Genomic DNA, 18,006 nt, shown 5'->3' on the forward strand with positions numbered 1-18,006 from the left:
ACATTGTGAAGTTCTGGCCCAGATTTAAATTCATACTTCCCCAGATTTTGGAGTTCAGACCATTATGCAGAGAGGCCCAGTCACAAGATTCAGGTCCAGGTCTGAGACCAGATCCAAACTTCCCCGGTGTTTAGGGATAGGATGCTCACACACTGTGTTCCCATCTCTAAAAGCTCTGCTACACTTTTGGCTTTCAGACTCTAGTTATTCCTACAGAGCTGTCCTTAGACATTACAAACATAACTCCCATTGACTTCACAGACAATCCAGGAAGTTTTTGGAAAGTGTAGGGGACAATTTCCTGGTGCAAGTGCTGGAGGAACCAACTAGGGGCAGAGCTCTTCTTGACCTGCTGCTTACAAACCAGGAAGAATTAGTAGGGGAAGCAAAAGTGGATGGGAACCTGGGAGGCAGTGACCATGAGATGGTCGAGTTCAGGATCCTGACACAAGGAAGAAAGGAGAGTAGCAGAATACGGACCCTGGACTTCAGAAAAGCAGACTTTGATTCCCTCAGGGAACTGATGGGCAGGATCCCCTGGGAGAATAATATGAGGGGGAAAGGAGTCCAGGAGAGCTGGCTGTATTTTAAATAATCCTTATTGCGGTTTCAGGAACAAACCATCCTGATGTGTAGAAAGAATAGTAAATATGGCAGGCGACCAGCTTGGCTTAACAGTGAAATCCTTGCTGATCTTAAACACAAAAAAGAAGCTTACAAGAAGTGGAAGATTGGACAAATGACCAGGGAGGAGTATAAAAATATTGCTCAGGCATGCAGGAGTGAAATCAGGAAGGCCAAATCGCACTTGGAGTTGCAGCTAGCAAGGGATGTTAAGAGTAACAAGAAGGATTTCTTCAAGTATGTTAGCAACAAGAAGAAAGTCAAGGAAAGTGTGGGCCCCTTATTGAATGAAGGAGGCAACCTAATGACAGAGAATGTGGAAAAAGCTAATGTACTCAATGCTTTTTTTGCCTCTGTCTTCACGAACAAGGTCAGCTCCCAGACTTCTGCACTGGGCAGCACAGCATGGGGAGGTGGTGACCAGCCCTCTGTAGAGAAAGAAGTGGTTCAGGACTATTTAGAAAAGCTGGACAAGCACAAGCCCATGGGGCTGGATGCGCTGCATCCGAGGGTGCTAAAGGAGTTGGCGGATTTGATTGCAGAGCCATTGACCATTATCTCTGAAAACTCGTGGTGATCCGGGGAGGTCCCGGATGATTGGAAAAAGGCTAATGTAGTGCCCATCTTTAAAAAAGGGAAAAAGGAGGATCCGGGGAACTACAGGCCAGTCAGCCTCACCTCAGTCACTGGAAAAATCATGGAGCAGGTCAGCATGGATTCACCAAGGGCAAGTCATGCCTAACTAACCTAATTGCCTTCTATGACGAGATAACTGCCTCTGTGGATGAGAGGAAAGCAGTGGATGTGTTGACTTTAGCAAAGCTTTTGATACGGTCTTCCACAGTATTCTTGCCAGCAAGTTAGAGAATTATGGACTGGATGAATGGACTATAAGGTGGATAGAAAGCTGGCTAGATCGTCGGGCTCAACAGGTAGTGATCAATGGCTCCATGTCTAGATGGCAGCCAGTATCAAGCGGAGTGCCCCAAGAGTTGGTCCTGCGGTCAGTTTTGTTCAATATCTTTATTAATGATCTGGAGGATGGCGTGGACTGCACCCTCAGCAAGTTTGCGTATGACACTAAACTGGGAGGAGTGGTAGATATGCTGGAGAGTAGGGATAGGGTCCAGAGTGACCTAGACAAATTAGAGGATTGGGCCAAAAGAAATCTGATAAGGTTCAACAAGGACAAGTGCAGAGTCCTGCACTTAGGACGGAAGAATCTCATGCACTGCTACAGACTAGGGACCGAATGGCTAGGTAGCAATTCTGCAGAAAAGGACCTACGGGTTACAGTGGACGAGAAGATGGATATGAGTCAACAGTGTGCCCTTGTTGCCAAGAAGGTTAACGGCATTTTGGGCTGTATAAGTAGAGGCATTGCCAGCAGATCGAGGGACATGATCATTCCCCTCTATTCAACATTGGCGAGGCCTCATCTGGAGTACTGTGTCCAGTTTGGGGCCCCACATTACAAGAAGGATGTGGAAAAATTGGAAAGAGTCCAGCAGAGGGCAACAGAAATGATGAGGGGTCTGGAGCACATGACTTATGAGGAGAGGCTGAGGGAACTGGGATTGTTTAGTCTGCAGAAGAGAAGAATGAGGGGGGATTTGATAGCTGCTTTCAACTATCTGAAAGGGGGTTCCAAAGAGGATGGATCTAGACTGTTCTCAGTGGTACCAGATGACAGAACAAGGAGTAATGGTCTCAAGTTGCAGTGGGGGAGGTTTAGGTTGGATATTGGGAAAAACTTTTTCACTAGGAGGGTGGTGAAGCACTGGAATGGGTTACCTAGGGAGGTGGTGGAATCTCCTTCCTTGGAGGTTTTTAAGGTCAGGCTTGACAAAGCCCTGGCTGGGATGATTTAGTTGGGGATTGGTCCTGCTTTTAGCAGGGGGTTGGACTAGATGACCTCCTGAGGTCCCTTTCAACCCTGATATTCTATGATTCTATGATTCCCTGGAAGTTTTGTCTAAATTCTGTAGGACTTGGGGCCACAGCTGGTCCATAGCATGCTGCACAGTAGTTGGGCAAGGGAATTTTTGGTGAAAGGTGTCACGGTTAACCTACTGTTACAAAAAGTGCCATGGAATCATTAATGTACATATAGAGCAGACAGGACCTGAGATTAAATTCTGCAAGCCTGAGGACAGACTTTGGTTTAGACATTCCATGCTGAAAGTTTGGACTAATAAACTACTCCTTGCACTTTAGAGGAATCTGAATCTAATCCAGATGGAGATAGAAGTCTCAATGTTACCTGGGTTATTTTTATTGATTTAGTTGGGAATTGGTCCTGCTTTGAGCAGGGGGTTGGACTAGATGACCTCCTGAGGTCCCTTCCAACCTGATATTCTATGATTCTATGATTCTATTAATTCGCCAGCATTAAACAAAAAAATATCACAAGAGAGAAGAGTTAATAGCAGGCATTTATTTAGAAAGAGAAATTCAAAATATACTGTGTAGACGCTAGAGCTGGAAAAGACTTGTTGTGACATCTTGTCCATTTCAGCAGGGCCAGGCCCTCTCTAATGGAATCCCTGGGTAACCTAGCCTATGCATCTATAGTAATCCAGTCTAATCTAATCTATACTTTTATGCCAACCATATCGCTGTGACAATCTGAGCATCCTACTCCTACTTTATGTAGTTGAGTTTTAAATTCGACTTAAATCATAGAATCATAGAATTGGAAGGAACCTCGAGAGGTCATCTAGTTCAGTCCCCTGCACTCAAGACAGGACTAAGTATTATCTAGACCAGAGGTGGGCAAACTGTGGCCCACGGGCCACATGTAGCCCGTGGCACCCTCCTGCCCAGCCCTTGAACTCCGGAAGGCTAACTCCCAGCCCCTCCTCTGCTGCCCCCTCCCCCGCAGCCTCAGCTCGCCAAGCCGCCAGGGGACAGTCGGGGGACAGGGAGCAGGGGGTGATTGGATAGGTGTGGGAGTCCCAGGGGGCCTGTCAGGGGGCGGGGGTGTGTATAGGAGTTGGGGCAGTCAGGGTACAGGGGGCAGGGGGGTTGGATAGGGGGTGGAGTCCCGGGGGGTGGTTAGGGGTGGGAAGTCCCAGGAGGGGGCAGTCAGGGGACAAGGAGCAGGGGTGTTGGATGGGTCGGGGACTCGGGGGGGGGGGGGGGAGGGGGAGGGAAGTGGGAGGGGCGGATAGGGGGTGGGGGCCAGGCTGTTTGGGGAGGCACAGCCTTCCCTACCTGGCCCTCCATACAGTTTCGGAACTCCAGTGTGGCCCTCAGGCCAAAAAGTTTCCCCACCCCTGGTCTAGACGATCCCTAAGAGGTGTTTATCCAACCTGCTCTTAAAAATCCCCAATGATGGAGATTCCACCACCTACCTAGGCAATTTATTCCAGTGCTTAACCACCCTGACAGTTTTTCCTAGTGTCCAACCTAAACCGCCCATGCTGCAATTTAAGCCCATTGCTTCTTGTCCTATCCTCAGAGGTTAAGAAGAACAATTTTTCTCCCTCCTCCTCGTAACAACCCGTTATGTACTTGAAAACTGTTATCATGTCCCCTCTCGGTCTTCTCTTCTCCAGACTAAACAAACCCAATTTTTTCAATCTTCTCTCATAGGTCATGTTTTCTAGACCTTTAATAATTTTTGTTGCTCTTTTTTGGACTTTCTCCAATTTGTCCACATCTTTCCTGAAATGTGCCCAGAACTGGGCACAATACAGTTGAGGCCTAATCAGCGTGGAGTAGAGCGGAAGAATTACTTCTCGTGTGTTGCTTACAATAGTCCTGCTAATACATCCCAGAATGATGTTTGCTTTTTTTGCAACAGCATTAAACTGTTGACTCATATTTAGCTTGTGATCCACTATGCTGTCATTCCTGGTGCAAAGAACGTGACCCATACAGTGATTATTCACGTTTTAAGAGAGGTCTGATTTTCATTTATCCTAAAGCTACTTTACACTGCTTGGGCTGTGTAAAAGGGCTGTAAGGTACGTTTAAGGACACTTACACCACCAGAGTGGTGTAAACAGCCTTAGTGCAGAGTCTCTAATTGTATGATACTCTGGAAAAAAGAAAAAGACAACTCAGCTCACTTCGGCGTTGCAAATCTAGTAACCCCTATCTCAGCTAAAAATGTACATCCCCAACAAAGAGGAAAATGTTTCTCTTAGTTCCTTTTATAAATGATATTACTGAATGTAACCTATGCTCTTGATGTTTCTACTAATTTCAGAGATTGCTTTCAGATAAGAGAAGGTAAACGGGAAATAATTTTCTGACAGCACTAGATTAAAACAAAGGCTATTAAGCACTGGCCTCCAGTGCTGGGAGTTTGTAAGAGTCCAGCAGATGCTCGGTTTCAGAGTAGCAGCCGTGTTAGAGTGCTGATGAGTTGTGTGATCTCTGCTCAGACTCTAGTAAATAGTAATCTATAAATAAATGGAAACAATTTTTCATAGCTGAGAGCCTCTGCTCAGGAGAAAGCTAAGTCTGTTCTGGTATGGTGGCTAAATTACCTCGAACCACTAAATTAGTACCTGTAGGTGAATGGGTGACTCGGTGGCAGCCCAGCTAGTGAATAAAATAGATTTTTTCTAGGGGTTTCATTTCTTGGTATTTTCCAAGTAGCAAATATTTACCTAAATAAAAAATGAAGCCAATTCCCACATACCCCACACCCATACGAATAACAGAATAAGAGAAGGTCAATGGCTCACACTCTGTTCCTCTTTTACACCAAAATTTTTTCCATGCAAAGAGATCCAAACATAAACTCAGTTTATTAAAAATAGTTACACAATTAAGTGCTCAGCGATGCACATAATAGCCATGTTAAGGGCTTTCCCTTCTCCCTCCCCTGGTTCTTGTCACACAGACAGAAAGCAGAAGACCAGAAGTCCGAAGTGCAGGCAATGCAATATTTATTGGGATTAATCAAGCAAGCATATCCATAGCTCTGTATGCTGCAGAGCCTTCACTGTGTCCCCTTTCCCTTCCTTAGCAGGCATAATTATACCTGTAGTGCATGCCCTTGCTCCCATCCCTTACAATTTATGGTCATGTTCCGTTTTGGAGGGTCTTGGGTCTAAAGGCTTCAGTACCACCTCTTTTGTATCCCATGGGAGGGGTAAGGAGTGAGGTTGTGCTTCAGTCAGGGACAGGCATTTCTTTGGGTTTTAGTGTTCCTTATACCTTTCCCCCATCCCCCTCGCCCCTCCCGACTGGTTGCATGACCTTATCTCGGGGGAGGAGTTGAGGCAGGATTGTCCTTCAAGTGTGCACTCGTATATTAAACTCCCACTTTACCCAGCAACACTTTAGCTCCATTTATCTTTTCTCACCCCATCTGCTTGTGGGCAGATGTACCACACACTGTCTTTGTTCTTTGTTCACACATATTAGTAAGAATATAAAAATATCAAAAGTCAAATGGGCAAACAAGACCCAAAATTCTATCTCAGGCAAATATACAGGCCTGAATACTACATTATCATCACTAGCACTCCTAACAAGCCATGGTGTGTGCATTTCAGTCAGCAAAATATACACCCTTTTGTAAGGAGGAGGGCAGTTCACAGTAGGTTCATCTACCAACACACGGGACCTTCTCAGAAGTGCAAAGTCATACAGTTTATTTTAAATAGAGACCATCCAGTCATGTGGTTAGTTTTTCTAAATAGGGTTTCCTGCTGCTTGCAGAACGGTTAGCTAAGCTTTTTCACACATAACGCCATCCAGACCCAGCTCTTCACTGTCTTGTTAATTTTATTATTGACTTTGAAGGGCCTTGTTAGGATGGGGAGTAGGGGGAGACAGCATAGCAAATTATTGTTAGACAAGGAGCAAACCTAAACAATTCGTAGCGATCCCAAAAGCATCATTTCCATAGAACTCAAAGTGAAGGTGTATTTCAGTGGAATCCAGCTAACACCCATCACATTTTCCTTATAAAAATTCTACACCTTCCAAAACCCCAAATGTTAGAAAGTCTGGGAATAGACAACTGATGAAAGCAGCCAGTTTCCCACTGCCCAGCTGATCCTTCACCAGTCGCTCACTGTCATATCACTCAGTGTAGCCAGACCCTACTCCATAATCCTACCTTGCTATTTAGAATCTAAAATATGTTCAGCTCTGATTTTATGTAAAGGAGGGAGGCAGAATAGGAAGAGATGAGAAAAGTGATAGAGTAAAGTCTGTTACCCCACGATAATTCTAATTATAAGTATTAATAACTTTGTACATACGTATTATTCTTTATTATTTATACTGCAGTAGCACCTAGGAGCCCCTACTAATGGGCCAGGCCCCCACTGTGCTAGGAACTGTACAAATACAGAACAAAAACATGGTCCCTGCTCCAAAGAACCTACAGTCTAAGTACTGAAGTGCTATAGGGGGTTAGACTTGCGGTCCCTTGTAACACTATGATTCTATCATAGCACTTTCCATCCAAAGGTCTCTTTGTGTTTTACAAACATTGCAAGCATTTAGCCTCACAGTGGCCCGGGGGGTGGGTATCCTTATCCCTCCTTTAGCATGGAAGAAACCGAGATGAAGCCACCAGCCTGGCCCAAAGCAGCCTCACTGGGGCTGAGAATCTGCTTGAGACCAGAGTAATCTCAGCCAGTGCATCTTGCAGCTGTCCCTGTCTGAGCTTGGGGATTGCACTGGTGCAGCTGTGCTGCTTTAGTGGCATTAAGGGCCCTCCACACCTGTCAGAATAGAGCTAGAATTGCTAGCAAATCAGATCTCTAAAATCAAACTGCAAAACTCTGAGTTCCTAATGGTTGGGTTTTTTGCTTTATTTATTTTCACAGGGATTTGCTGCCCTTCACACTCAGGCTGCCTCAAGCAATACTGGAGGCCAATAGCTTTGCAGACCTCGAAACCATTGCGAGCCTGGGGATAGGTAAGTCTTCTGTGAAACAGCTTGAGGTTTACACAAGCTCATGGGAACCTGGTAACTTGAAAGCAGTTAAGGATTGTCATGGCTGGTGGATGGGAGAGGCAGTACAACCGCTTTGTGCTGCTCTCAGAACAGGTAGAGAAGCCTAAATGCAGGGGAGATGGATTTTCTTTTCTTTTATACAGACACACTAAAAAAGGGCACCTATCCAGGCCCTTTTTTAGGTGCCCAGGGTATAATGTAGATATACCCACACTAAAGGACACTCCAACATAACTAACGTGCATCAGTGCCATTCAGCATTATGGGCAAATATTCAAAATAACTGGCAATCCAGGCAAATGAAAAGCTAAAAACACCCTCACACTGCAGCAGTTCATCACCTCACAATCTTTTCCCTGTTCTTAAGTGACTGGGGAAAAAAGAATTATGAGCTGTGAAGCCTCTACATTTGGATTAATCTCTCAGGACTCATGGGAAATGCAATGACCATTGTGGATGGGTCACTCACCAAGTGGTAGAGTTTATCTGCTTTTGATTACTTGGGTCAAGCTTCAGCTGGGACAAAGTCTTCAGAAGATTCGGTATTTTTTGACTACTTGACCCACCTCCAAACTAGTGACCCACTGCTTCCTTGAATGGTGCCATTCTGAAAAATAATGTCATTTGGAGGATATCAGACCAGTGCCAATTTGCTGATTAGGCATCATCTTCATTTATGTTGATGTATAAAGCTGACCTGCTTTCATTACTTCGCCTTGGAGTTGATCCTTGGTGGCTTCAAGGTGCATGAACTTGGTGCTCTCCAGGTAACTGATCAACCCAAAAAATTAGGTCTAGAGCATAACACAGATTTTTTTATGACTCTTCTATCTCTACTTTTTGCTGTAAATGATTGTTCAAAATCTTAGTGCCTTAGATAATAGTTGTACACATGCACTTTGCTCATTTTGTTTCCCCATTAAGTTCTGTGTTCTGTTAACTGAACTGGGCCTCTGGCTAAGCCACTCTGATTCCTTGCCACTAAACCCACTCCAGTTAAGTCAAATGTTGCATCTAACAACCAGCTCTAACACTAGTTTCCTGTTTAACTTTTCTTCTGCTCTTTGAACCAGATGAGCTTCGACTTTTCTTTGAGATTACACCTGTAGCTTCTTTTATATCCATGGTGAAGCCAGTGTCTGGTATGTTTAACGAAGTGATGTAAACCCACCAGTTTCAATTCATATCAGCTTTGATGAATTTAGCCAGCAGGTTCCCTCAAGTTTCAGGATCCCCCATTATTGCTTTGAGTTTTGCCTTTGTCCAAACGGGCTCTGGGTATCCAGCCAATACTGACTGTTCAGAAAATGCTACTTTGCAGCTCAAAGTTATAACAAAAAATAAAATTTCACCTACATTTTCAAAAATGGTTTGTGATTTTGGGAGCTGCAATTTTTGGGAGCCCAACCTGAGACATCGTAAGGACCCTGATTTTCAGAGGGCAGGTACTCAGCAGAGGCCTCTTTAAAGTGTCTCAAATTGGGGCCCCAGAAACAGAGGCAGCCAAAATTAGTAGCTGCTTTTCAAAAAAGCAAGCTGAGATCTTTTTCGTCCTCTTCTTTCCACCGTGATGATGGCAATAGAGCAGGCGTAGGCAACCTATAGCACACATGCCAAAGGCGGCACACGAGCTGATTTTCAGTGGCACTCACGCTGCCTGGATCCTGGCCACTGGTCCGGGGGGGGCTCTGCCTTTTAATTTAATTTTAAATGAAGCTTCTTAAACATTTTAAAAACCTTATTTACTTTACATACAACAATAGTTTAGTTCTATATTATAGACTTATAGAAAAACACCTTTTAAAAATGTTAAAATGTATGACTGGCACACGAAACCTTAAATCAGAGGGAATAAATGAAGACTCGGCACAGCACTTCTGAAAGGTTGCCGACCCCTGCAATAGAGAGATGGCGTCTGAAATTGTGAACTGGATCCCAGAGAAGTTTCTGAAGACAAAGAACTTCCTGTAACATACAGTTGCCTAGAAGGGATGCTAAATCTCCAGGGCTCCTTAGAGCTCTATGACATCTCAGCAAAGTCAAAGAGGATGAAATATTTAGGATTGGGTTTATTGCTTCTTAAAACAAAATCTAATCTATACAGACAGATTGTGCTAGGTAGCAGCCACTTTTTTTCTTCCAGAAGGAAAGCTGGCAGTATTTGAAAGTCTATTATGTCAGTTTCCACTTCCTCCAAAAGTGTTATGTATTTTCATGGGACAGAAATTAGATGTCCCCCTGCAAGCTAGATTGCCTCTTTCAGGATCTGGTTATTACACAAAAGGTCAAAGAGTCTAAGGTGTAGAGCACTGAAATGTGGTTTTAAAAGAGGATTCATCAACAAAAGAATCCCCCTTTAACTGACGCATCACTGAGAAGAAAGAGGAAAACCCAGCCCTTCTAAATGTGTTGGGAGGTGGATTGGAGGGCAGCACAGGAGGAGCCTACCCCTGTGTGCAATGCAGACCCACTTGGCAGCAGGCTGTGGGTGGGAAGATGTAGGTTTATGGATGTGCCAGGAGAGAGGAGTGGGAGCAGATCATCCTATTCTTTCTTCAATGGGAGGGAATATTTATTGCCCCGGAACAGCTTCTAGGAGGCAGCTGTGTGTAGCCCTCAGTTACTTTGGGAAAAGAATTCCTCTCCCATTTTAACTCCAGCATCTGCCCAATGCGTACCCAGGCTATTCAGCCTGGCTGCCTAGCTCTGGGTTTTCTGCATGGTGCCTCATCTGTATATTTACTGAGAAAAATCATCAGCTTCCCCTTTCGTAGGCTGATCCATGACGTGCCTGTCACTTCCTCGACCCACAAGATGCTGTAACTCCATCCTGCTGCCTCGATAAGCAAATTCCACTGTGCTGCATTTGCGGACGTGCAGCAGAGTTAAACAATTTAAAGAGAACTGTGCCCCATTTGCTTTTCTTGGAAGCAGGGTTTTAGACTAGGTTAGGGGTCAGCAACCTTTGGGAAGTGGTGTGCCAAGTCTTCATTAATTTAAGGTTTTGTGTGCCAGTAAAAGGTTTTGCGTGCCAGACCGGCAGCATGGGCAGCAGATGGAACCCCAGACCGGCAGCGGGCTGAGCGGCTCATCCTGCTGTTGGTCTGGGGTTCTGTAATCCAGGCCGGCAGTGGGCTGAAGGGGCTAAAAATCACTAAAAATCAGCCCGCATGCCGCAGGTTGACGACCCCTGGACTAGGTGATGCCAAATGAAAAAAAAGCAAACGTGGTCATGTTCTTGCAGTTGTTAGTTTAATTTGTTCTCAAACAGTTCAACTGCCCCCCCCCCGACAATGTGTGTTTGTTTATTTCAAGACAGACGTGTCCAGTTCATCAGCATCTCTCCCATGGTAGGAAATCACAATATGAAGTGACTGTAGTGTCAGCTTTCCTGAGTAAGAAAATACTGTGACATGCTTATAAACCAAAATTTGTCCTAGACACCAGCCCAGTCCTTGATGGGCTAAAGCAGTAGCTTGATCATGTTCGCAGTAGGTCGTGAGGGTCCCTATAGAGGACCGTAAGCTGACATCCAGAAGCTTCACTGTAAGAAACAGTGCTGCGGATGGGAGGTACCAGAGGGTTTTGAGCAGCACATGACAAATGGAAAGAAAGAACAATTGCATTGTTAGCACTGGTGTGGCTACATCATGTGTGCGAGCCTGATGGTGGCTGAAGTTGCCTCAGGTGAAATCAAAGGCGTTACTATGGTGTGAAAGTGTGGTAAGGCAGGGGTTTTTCATAGATTCATAGACTCTAGGACTGGAAGGGACCTTGAGAGGTCATCGAGTCCAGTCCCCTGCCCTCATGGCAGGACCAAATACTGTCTAGACCATTCCTGATAGACATTTAACTAACCTACTCTTAAATATCTCCAGAGATGGAGATTCCACAACCTCCCTAGGCAGTTTATTCCAATGTTTAACCTGACAGTTAGGAACTTTTTCCTAATGTCCAACCTAAACCTCCCTTGCTGCAGTTTAAGCCCATTGCTTCTTGTTCTATCCTTAGAGGCTAAGATGAACAAGTTTTCTCCCACTTCCTTATGACACCCTTTTAGATACCTGAAAACTGCTATCATGTCCCCTCTCAGTCTTCTCTTTTCCAAATTAAACAAACCCAATTCTTTCAGCCTTCCATCATAGGTCATATTCTCTAGACCTTTAATCATTCTTGTTGCTCTTCTATGGACCCTCTCCAATTTCTCCACATCTTTCTTGAAATGCGGTGCCCAGAAGTGGACACAATACTCCAGCTGAGGCCTAACCAGCGCAGAGTAGAGCGGAAGAATGACTTCTCGTGTCTTGCTCACAACACACCTGTTCATGCATCCCAGAATCACGTTTGCTTTTTTTTTGCAACAGCATCACACTGTTGACTCATATTTAGCTTGTGGTCCACTATAACCCCTAGATCCCTTTCTGCCATACTCCTTCCTAGACAGTCTCTTCCCATTCTGTATGTGTGAAACTGATTGTTCCTTCCTAAATGCAAAGTGCTCCACTTGTCTTTATTAAACTTCATCCTGTTTACCTCAGACCATTTCTCCAATTTGTCCAGATCATTTTGAATTTTGACCCTATCCTCCAAAGCAGTTGCAATCCCTCCAAGTTTGGTATCATCTGCAACTTAATAAGTGTACTTTCTATGCCAATATCTAAGTCGTTGATGAAGATATTGAACAGAGACGGTCCCAAAACAGACCCCTGCGGAACCCCACTCATTGTACCTTTCCAGCAGGATTGGGAACCATTAATAACAACTCTCTGAGTACGGTTATCTAGCCAGTTATGCACCCACCTTAGTAGCCCCATCTAAGTTGTATTTGCCTAGTTTATCGATAAGAATATCATGCAAGACTGTATCAAATGCCTTACTAAAGTCTAGGTATACCACATCCACTGCCTCTCCCTTACCCACAAGCTCGTTATCCTATCAAAGAAAGCTATCAGATTAGTTTGATATGATTTATTCTCTACAAATCCATGCTGGCTATCCCCTATCACCTTACCACCTTCCAAGTGTTTACAGATGATTTCCTTAATTACTTGCTCCATTATCTTCCCTGGTGAACCAGCCCTCATATACTGAAACTCACAATGAACTCAAGAGGTATTTCACTGATTCCTGGCCAAAGGCTCTTCTGTTCCACCCTCAGCTGAAGCTTAAGGGGGTTATGCTGGTGTAACTGAGAGGAGGCTTTGGCCCTCAGAATTTACCACTGAGGGCACAGGCCTGAAAGCCTTGCCGCAGGCATAGCACCCGCTGCTGGGAGCAGTTCCAGTCACATGAATGGGACTTCTCCTGGCAGAATTAGCATTGTGTCTGATAGCCAGTGTTTGCAGGATCTGCACCCCAGGCCATTGCTTCCATTCCTAGAATGGCCAGTTGGCTTCCTTTGCTGACGCAGTTATGTGCCTTGTCTACTGGGAGTGTGCAAGGAGCACCGGTTCTACGGTTAGGGGTCCTGGCTGGGTAAAATAAGATGTATGGATCCCCACTCTAATCTACTGTGTATAGCAGAGGCAGTGCTAGCCCCTCCCGCTCCCAACACATAATAGCAAGTGAATAGGGGGGCCTCCTTGAACCGCTTGGGGCCCTAAGCAATTGCTTAGACTGCTTAAGCCTGGCACTAGCTCTGGTGTCTTGCTATCCTCCACCTCTGTGTTTCCTATCATGCCTTTGGGTTGGGTGTGGGATTCCTGAGTGCATAGGCCATACAGTGGGTGCCCTTACAAATAAGTGTCATTTTTTCCTTAGATCAATAGATAAGGGATTTGCAGTAGTCCCTGTGCTTCCTAATACTTCCTATAGGGAATACAGTGAAACCTGTACTGAGCAACCACACAAAGGACTAAAAACAAATGGTCTCTTCAGCTAGGTGGTCTTTTAATACAAGTGACTGAGAATTTATCTCAGAGAGAAGGGTAATCCCATCAAAGGTTAAATTTGATGCTAAAAATGCTTATAAAACACTTAAATCCTTTTTTGTATACAAACACTTACTGAAGACAGGTTTTCAGTTTGTCAAAGTCACTTGCATCTGAAACAATGGCTTCTCTGCCAATCAGGTGTAGGTGACATTGAAATATTTAAACTGTTGTCTGATACATCAGTCTAATACCTTAAAACAATACACAGAATTCTCCAGACTCTGTTTCGCTGCCATGAGCTGCAGTGGTGGAGCTGGGCAGAGAGCCCGTTTCAGTGAAAGATTCAAAGAGTGATCGGGCATTCTATGGATAACAGGAATACCCAGAGTTATAACAGTTAATGCTAACAACAGCTTGCAGAAGGGATAGGAACCTTCATGCTTCAGGGTTTAGCCAGTCTTCAACTGTTGGAGACCAGGATAAAACTAAACGCATGGGCAGATTATGCCACGTGTGCAGGGTTCTTACACTTTCCCTGAAACAGCTGGTGCTGGCCAGAATACCGGACTGTATGGACACGGGTCTGATCCAATCTGATCCTATGCTCCAGCTCTCTGAGTCTTGACCGCTTGGCAATGATGGAATTAGAGTAGCAGGTGGTCTGCTCTAACTTCTGCCCTGGAGTAGGGAAACTCGGCTCCACCATGCCCACCCATCCCTGTCATGCCCCCTCCTTCCTTAGTTATCTAAGGTTACTGGTATATTTTGAGGACAATGACCATGGTAGGGGGCATACAGACTTTATTTTAATTGCTTCGTATTTGTTATCTATTGCCCTCAAACTTAGCAATGGACAAACCTCATCAGGTCAATGGTTCTCTTTGGATGAGCTTCTAACAGTTGGAGTGTGAACAGTTTTCTAGTGAAATTTCGTTTTTTTTCCCCAGCTGCATCTGAGTTTGAACCCCTAAAAGGGTTGGGTCCAGGGTGGACTTGGGTTCAAAGTTTGCATCAGTTCTTTTGATACAAAGTAGTTTTCCCATACCCTATCAGACACAATAACTTTCTCTCAGGGCATTGTCTAACTCTGTTATTTTTTGACAGGCTTCTGGGACTCTTCTTTAAACCACAGAAGAACAGGAGGTGGGATTTCCCAGCCTGTGAAAGACTCTGCTCTCAGAACTGTCCAGACGAATAATCTAAGGTCTAGCCAGCAGTTTGCAAGTAGCACAAACCACTGTTCATGTGAAATTGAGCTGTCAATAGGAAATGACAAGCTGTGGTTTGTGAATCCTATTTTTATAGAGGAGTGCAGCAATCCTCTTCCTCCGGATGTACCTCCTTACAAGAGCTCCAGTGCAAGGGCTGATCACTGTAGTGCAATCACACCAAATCCTAAGAGGTCTCCTCACCGTCCTCCTCCACCTCCTCCTCTTCCTCACAGTCAAGATCTGAAGCCACCTGAAAAGCTATCTAAGGATTCCATGACTGCCTGTGAAGAGGACCAGCTGCTTCTTCAGCAACTGAGGAAGAGCACTAAGGAAATGAAAATTGAGGGCAGTAAAGGTAAGGAAGAAAAGGGAAAAGAACCCTACTCATCCAGTGACCCATCATCAGCCGCCCTTCCGAAATGTGCTCGTCCCTCCATACCTCCGAGGAGGCGGCCATCTGAAAGAGCTTCAGAAGAGAGCTGCGTTGGTAAGTCTGGAAAATGTGAAATGCTGAAAGAGGAACAGACACAAGAAGAATGGGATGTTCATACAGAGAGCAATGATTCTCAGTGCACAAAGACAGTAAAAATGCTTGCTGCCATTACTGAGAGAGCCACATCAGAGTGCCAGGAAGGAAATCCCAAAGCTGCAGAAAAAGAGAACTTGACTGAGCTACAAAGGAAGCCCAAGGTAATAGTAAAGGTGCCCCCTGTCCCACCACCAAGAAAGAAGAGGCTATCTCGGCTGCCGACTGCTTCCAGCTCCTGCGACTCAAAACAAATAAACATTGCAGAGCCAGACACACACAATGTGCAGTCTTCATCCATGGATAGCCCACAGCCAGAAGGTGATGCCACCTGCCAACACACTCAGGATGAATCAGATGCTAGCTGTAAATCTGTTAGCTCATCTGAACTTCAAGGTTCTCATACCTCCCTGGACTGTCCAGGAAGCAATGCATTGGCTCAGACCTCTGCTTCTGAGCCTGATTCTTACTCCACAAGCAGCACGGAGGATGACCTAGAGCAACTGAGCACCCCTGCCATTAAAAAGACAAGTTCTGTAATCTTGGGCAAGGCCAAGCAGAGGCTCTCCTTTGTAAGCCTAACCAACGTCTTCACAGTCTTCTTATCTGCTGACAGAAAGCTGCAGAAGAAGATTGTAGAGCTGTCACAGGACAAGGATTCTTACTTTGGCAATTTGGTGCAGGACTATAAAGTGTACAGTTTAGAGATGATGGCGAAACAGAGTTCCAGCACAGAGATGCTACAAGAAATTCGAATGATGATGACTCAGCTGAAGAGTTATTTAATACAAAGTACAGAGCTGAAATCTCTCATAGATCCATCAGTTTATAAAGAAGAAGAAGTAGGTAATACTCACATTTTACTCTTTTCGTGGGGTGGATTTTTAGAGGTTTGGGGGTAATGGTGACACAGAGAAAAGTTTTTCCTTATAAAATTGTTAGATGCCTGATGAAATGTAAATACTGTGGGCTAAAGCTGCTCTCGGATTGGCTGCATTCAGGGTAGCAGTATTAAACCTCCGGAGACCAAATAAAAAAACCCCAAATAAAATTGCTTTAAGATAGAGATTCAACTGAACAAGCATAATCTTTCCTAAGCTCCACAAAAAGCTCTGTCTGCAGCCACTAGGTCCACGAAGCAGATCCCTGCTACAAAGTTCTGCTCTTTGTGGACCTCCATGTCTTGAGACGGTCCAGTCAAAGTAAAACATTAGAGTGGAGCTATGGAAGCAGAATTTTGTCCCACCTCTGACATCCGTTTCAGGTATTAGCAGTTGAACATTCGCTGGGAAAGGCAAGGTTATGGTTTGTTTCCAAAGGCAGAAGCCATGAATTCTTGCCCCATGCACCACAACTAGTAAGAACACTGGAGCTGCACTGGCAGCCCTAACCCCAAATACAGCACTCTCCTCATTTTTACCTCAATCACAACTTCTGTTCAAGGGGAATAATTGTTAACAATACAGTTTTTAATTTAAAATTCCCTGGAGAATATTGTGCCAGTTGCCTTTGTACAAAGATGTGCAGTAGTTTAGAGTTTGTGGGAACAGTACAAAGAGCTGTAAAATCCTTATCTCATGCAAATATGTGCAGATGCAAAATCACACACCCTATTTCTGTGCTGTGGCAGTTAGTGGAAGGCCTGCTGGCCACCCTGAGAACTTGAGCATTGCTTTAAGAAGCACCTATGTTGTAATGTTATCTTGATTTTTAATCACTCCTTATCTGCATATTTGGACAGGTCATGAACCTCTTTATTCAGTACCCCCAGGCATAGGAATTCACCTATATGAAGGAAAATGGAAACACCCATCCCTCCTTGCATAAGGCATTTGACCTGATACCATTAATGGTGACTGATATGTCCTGCAGTCCTGTCTTCTCTCTCTCTCTTTCTCTCTGGACATCTAGCCTATATTTCCCCAAACGTCAAGGCATTGATGCTGCAAAAGATAAAATCCAGGGTTGCAGGCAGACCAGTGAACATCAGCGAATTATTTGCATTAAGACAGACCTTGAAGTGAATAAACAGACCAAAACCCAACCGTAAAGTAGAAGGTGACTGAGGACTTGTCTTCACTGCTAAAAAAGATGTAGGTTCCCCCCCCCTTTTTTTTTTTACCTCAGAGTAATTAACACATGTGAGCTATCTCAAAAACACACTAAAGACAAGGCACGTTAGTTTTACCATTAGATAAATTTTGTGAGGTCAACCCCAGGCAAGGACATAGGTTGAACTCAGCAAGAATACCTTGTGGTAAAACTAAAGTGCCTGGTTTTCACTGTGTTTTTTACATCAGGATAGCTTGCACGCATTAGTTACCCTGCAGTAAAAGCCGCAGCTTTTTTAGAAGTGAAGACAAACCCTGAACTCCATGAGTTCTGGTGTATGGCTATAGTTCCCATTCTCCAAATGCTGGCTCCACTGTGGGTTATTCCTGTAGAGGAAGCTGAAAACGGTGCAAGTTTTCACTGCCTGAGTTTTCTTCTTTCCATTGTGAGTGGGGTTTACATGTAGCACCATCACCTTCAGAACAGTCAGAGGCTTCATCTTAAATAACCCACACATCGCCTGAGTTCCATCAGAGTCTAGGACCATCCGGTGGAGGTTCTGGGTCTCTATCCTGCCTCAGAGCTCCACCTGAACTCCTCTGTTCCTTTGTCTGCAGGGTCCCCACTGGTCACTGTCCTGGAACCCCTATCCTTCGAGACGGGGAGAGGTTCAGAGCATGGAGAGTTATCTGCCTAAGTTAATGCTCACTTAGAGGAGGAATCTGTTTGTTATGGCTGGAAATGCAATGCTGCAGAAATAGAACTCCCTTCTTCCATGCCTCCCCC

The 18,006-nt window shown here is 44.7% G+C and overlaps 1 protein-coding gene across 5 annotated transcripts in view; it reads left to right on the forward strand.

Annotated features, from left to right (window-relative positions):
- The window catches only part of RIN3 (Ras and Rab interactor 3), a 110,985-nt gene that overhangs the window by 64,790 nt on the left and 28,189 nt on the right, over nucleotides 1-18,006 (forward strand). For all 5 annotated transcript variants that reach the window (XM_005285434.5, XM_065595642.1, XM_042858632.2 and 2 more), the window contains 2 exons: nucleotides 7,428-7,519; nucleotides 14,536-16,014. In XM_005285434.5, coding sequence (XP_005285491.2) covers nucleotides 7,428-7,519; nucleotides 14,536-16,014 — 1,571 coding nt within the window. The remainder of the gene's footprint in view (nucleotides 1-7,427; nucleotides 7,520-14,535; nucleotides 16,015-18,006) is intronic.

Source organism: Chrysemys picta, chromosome 4 (assembly GCF_011386835.1).
Source record: "Chrysemys picta bellii isolate R12L10 chromosome 4, ASM1138683v2, whole genome shotgun sequence".
In the NCBI taxonomy this organism is placed as follows: domain Eukaryota; kingdom Metazoa; phylum Chordata; order Testudines; family Emydidae; genus Chrysemys; species Chrysemys picta.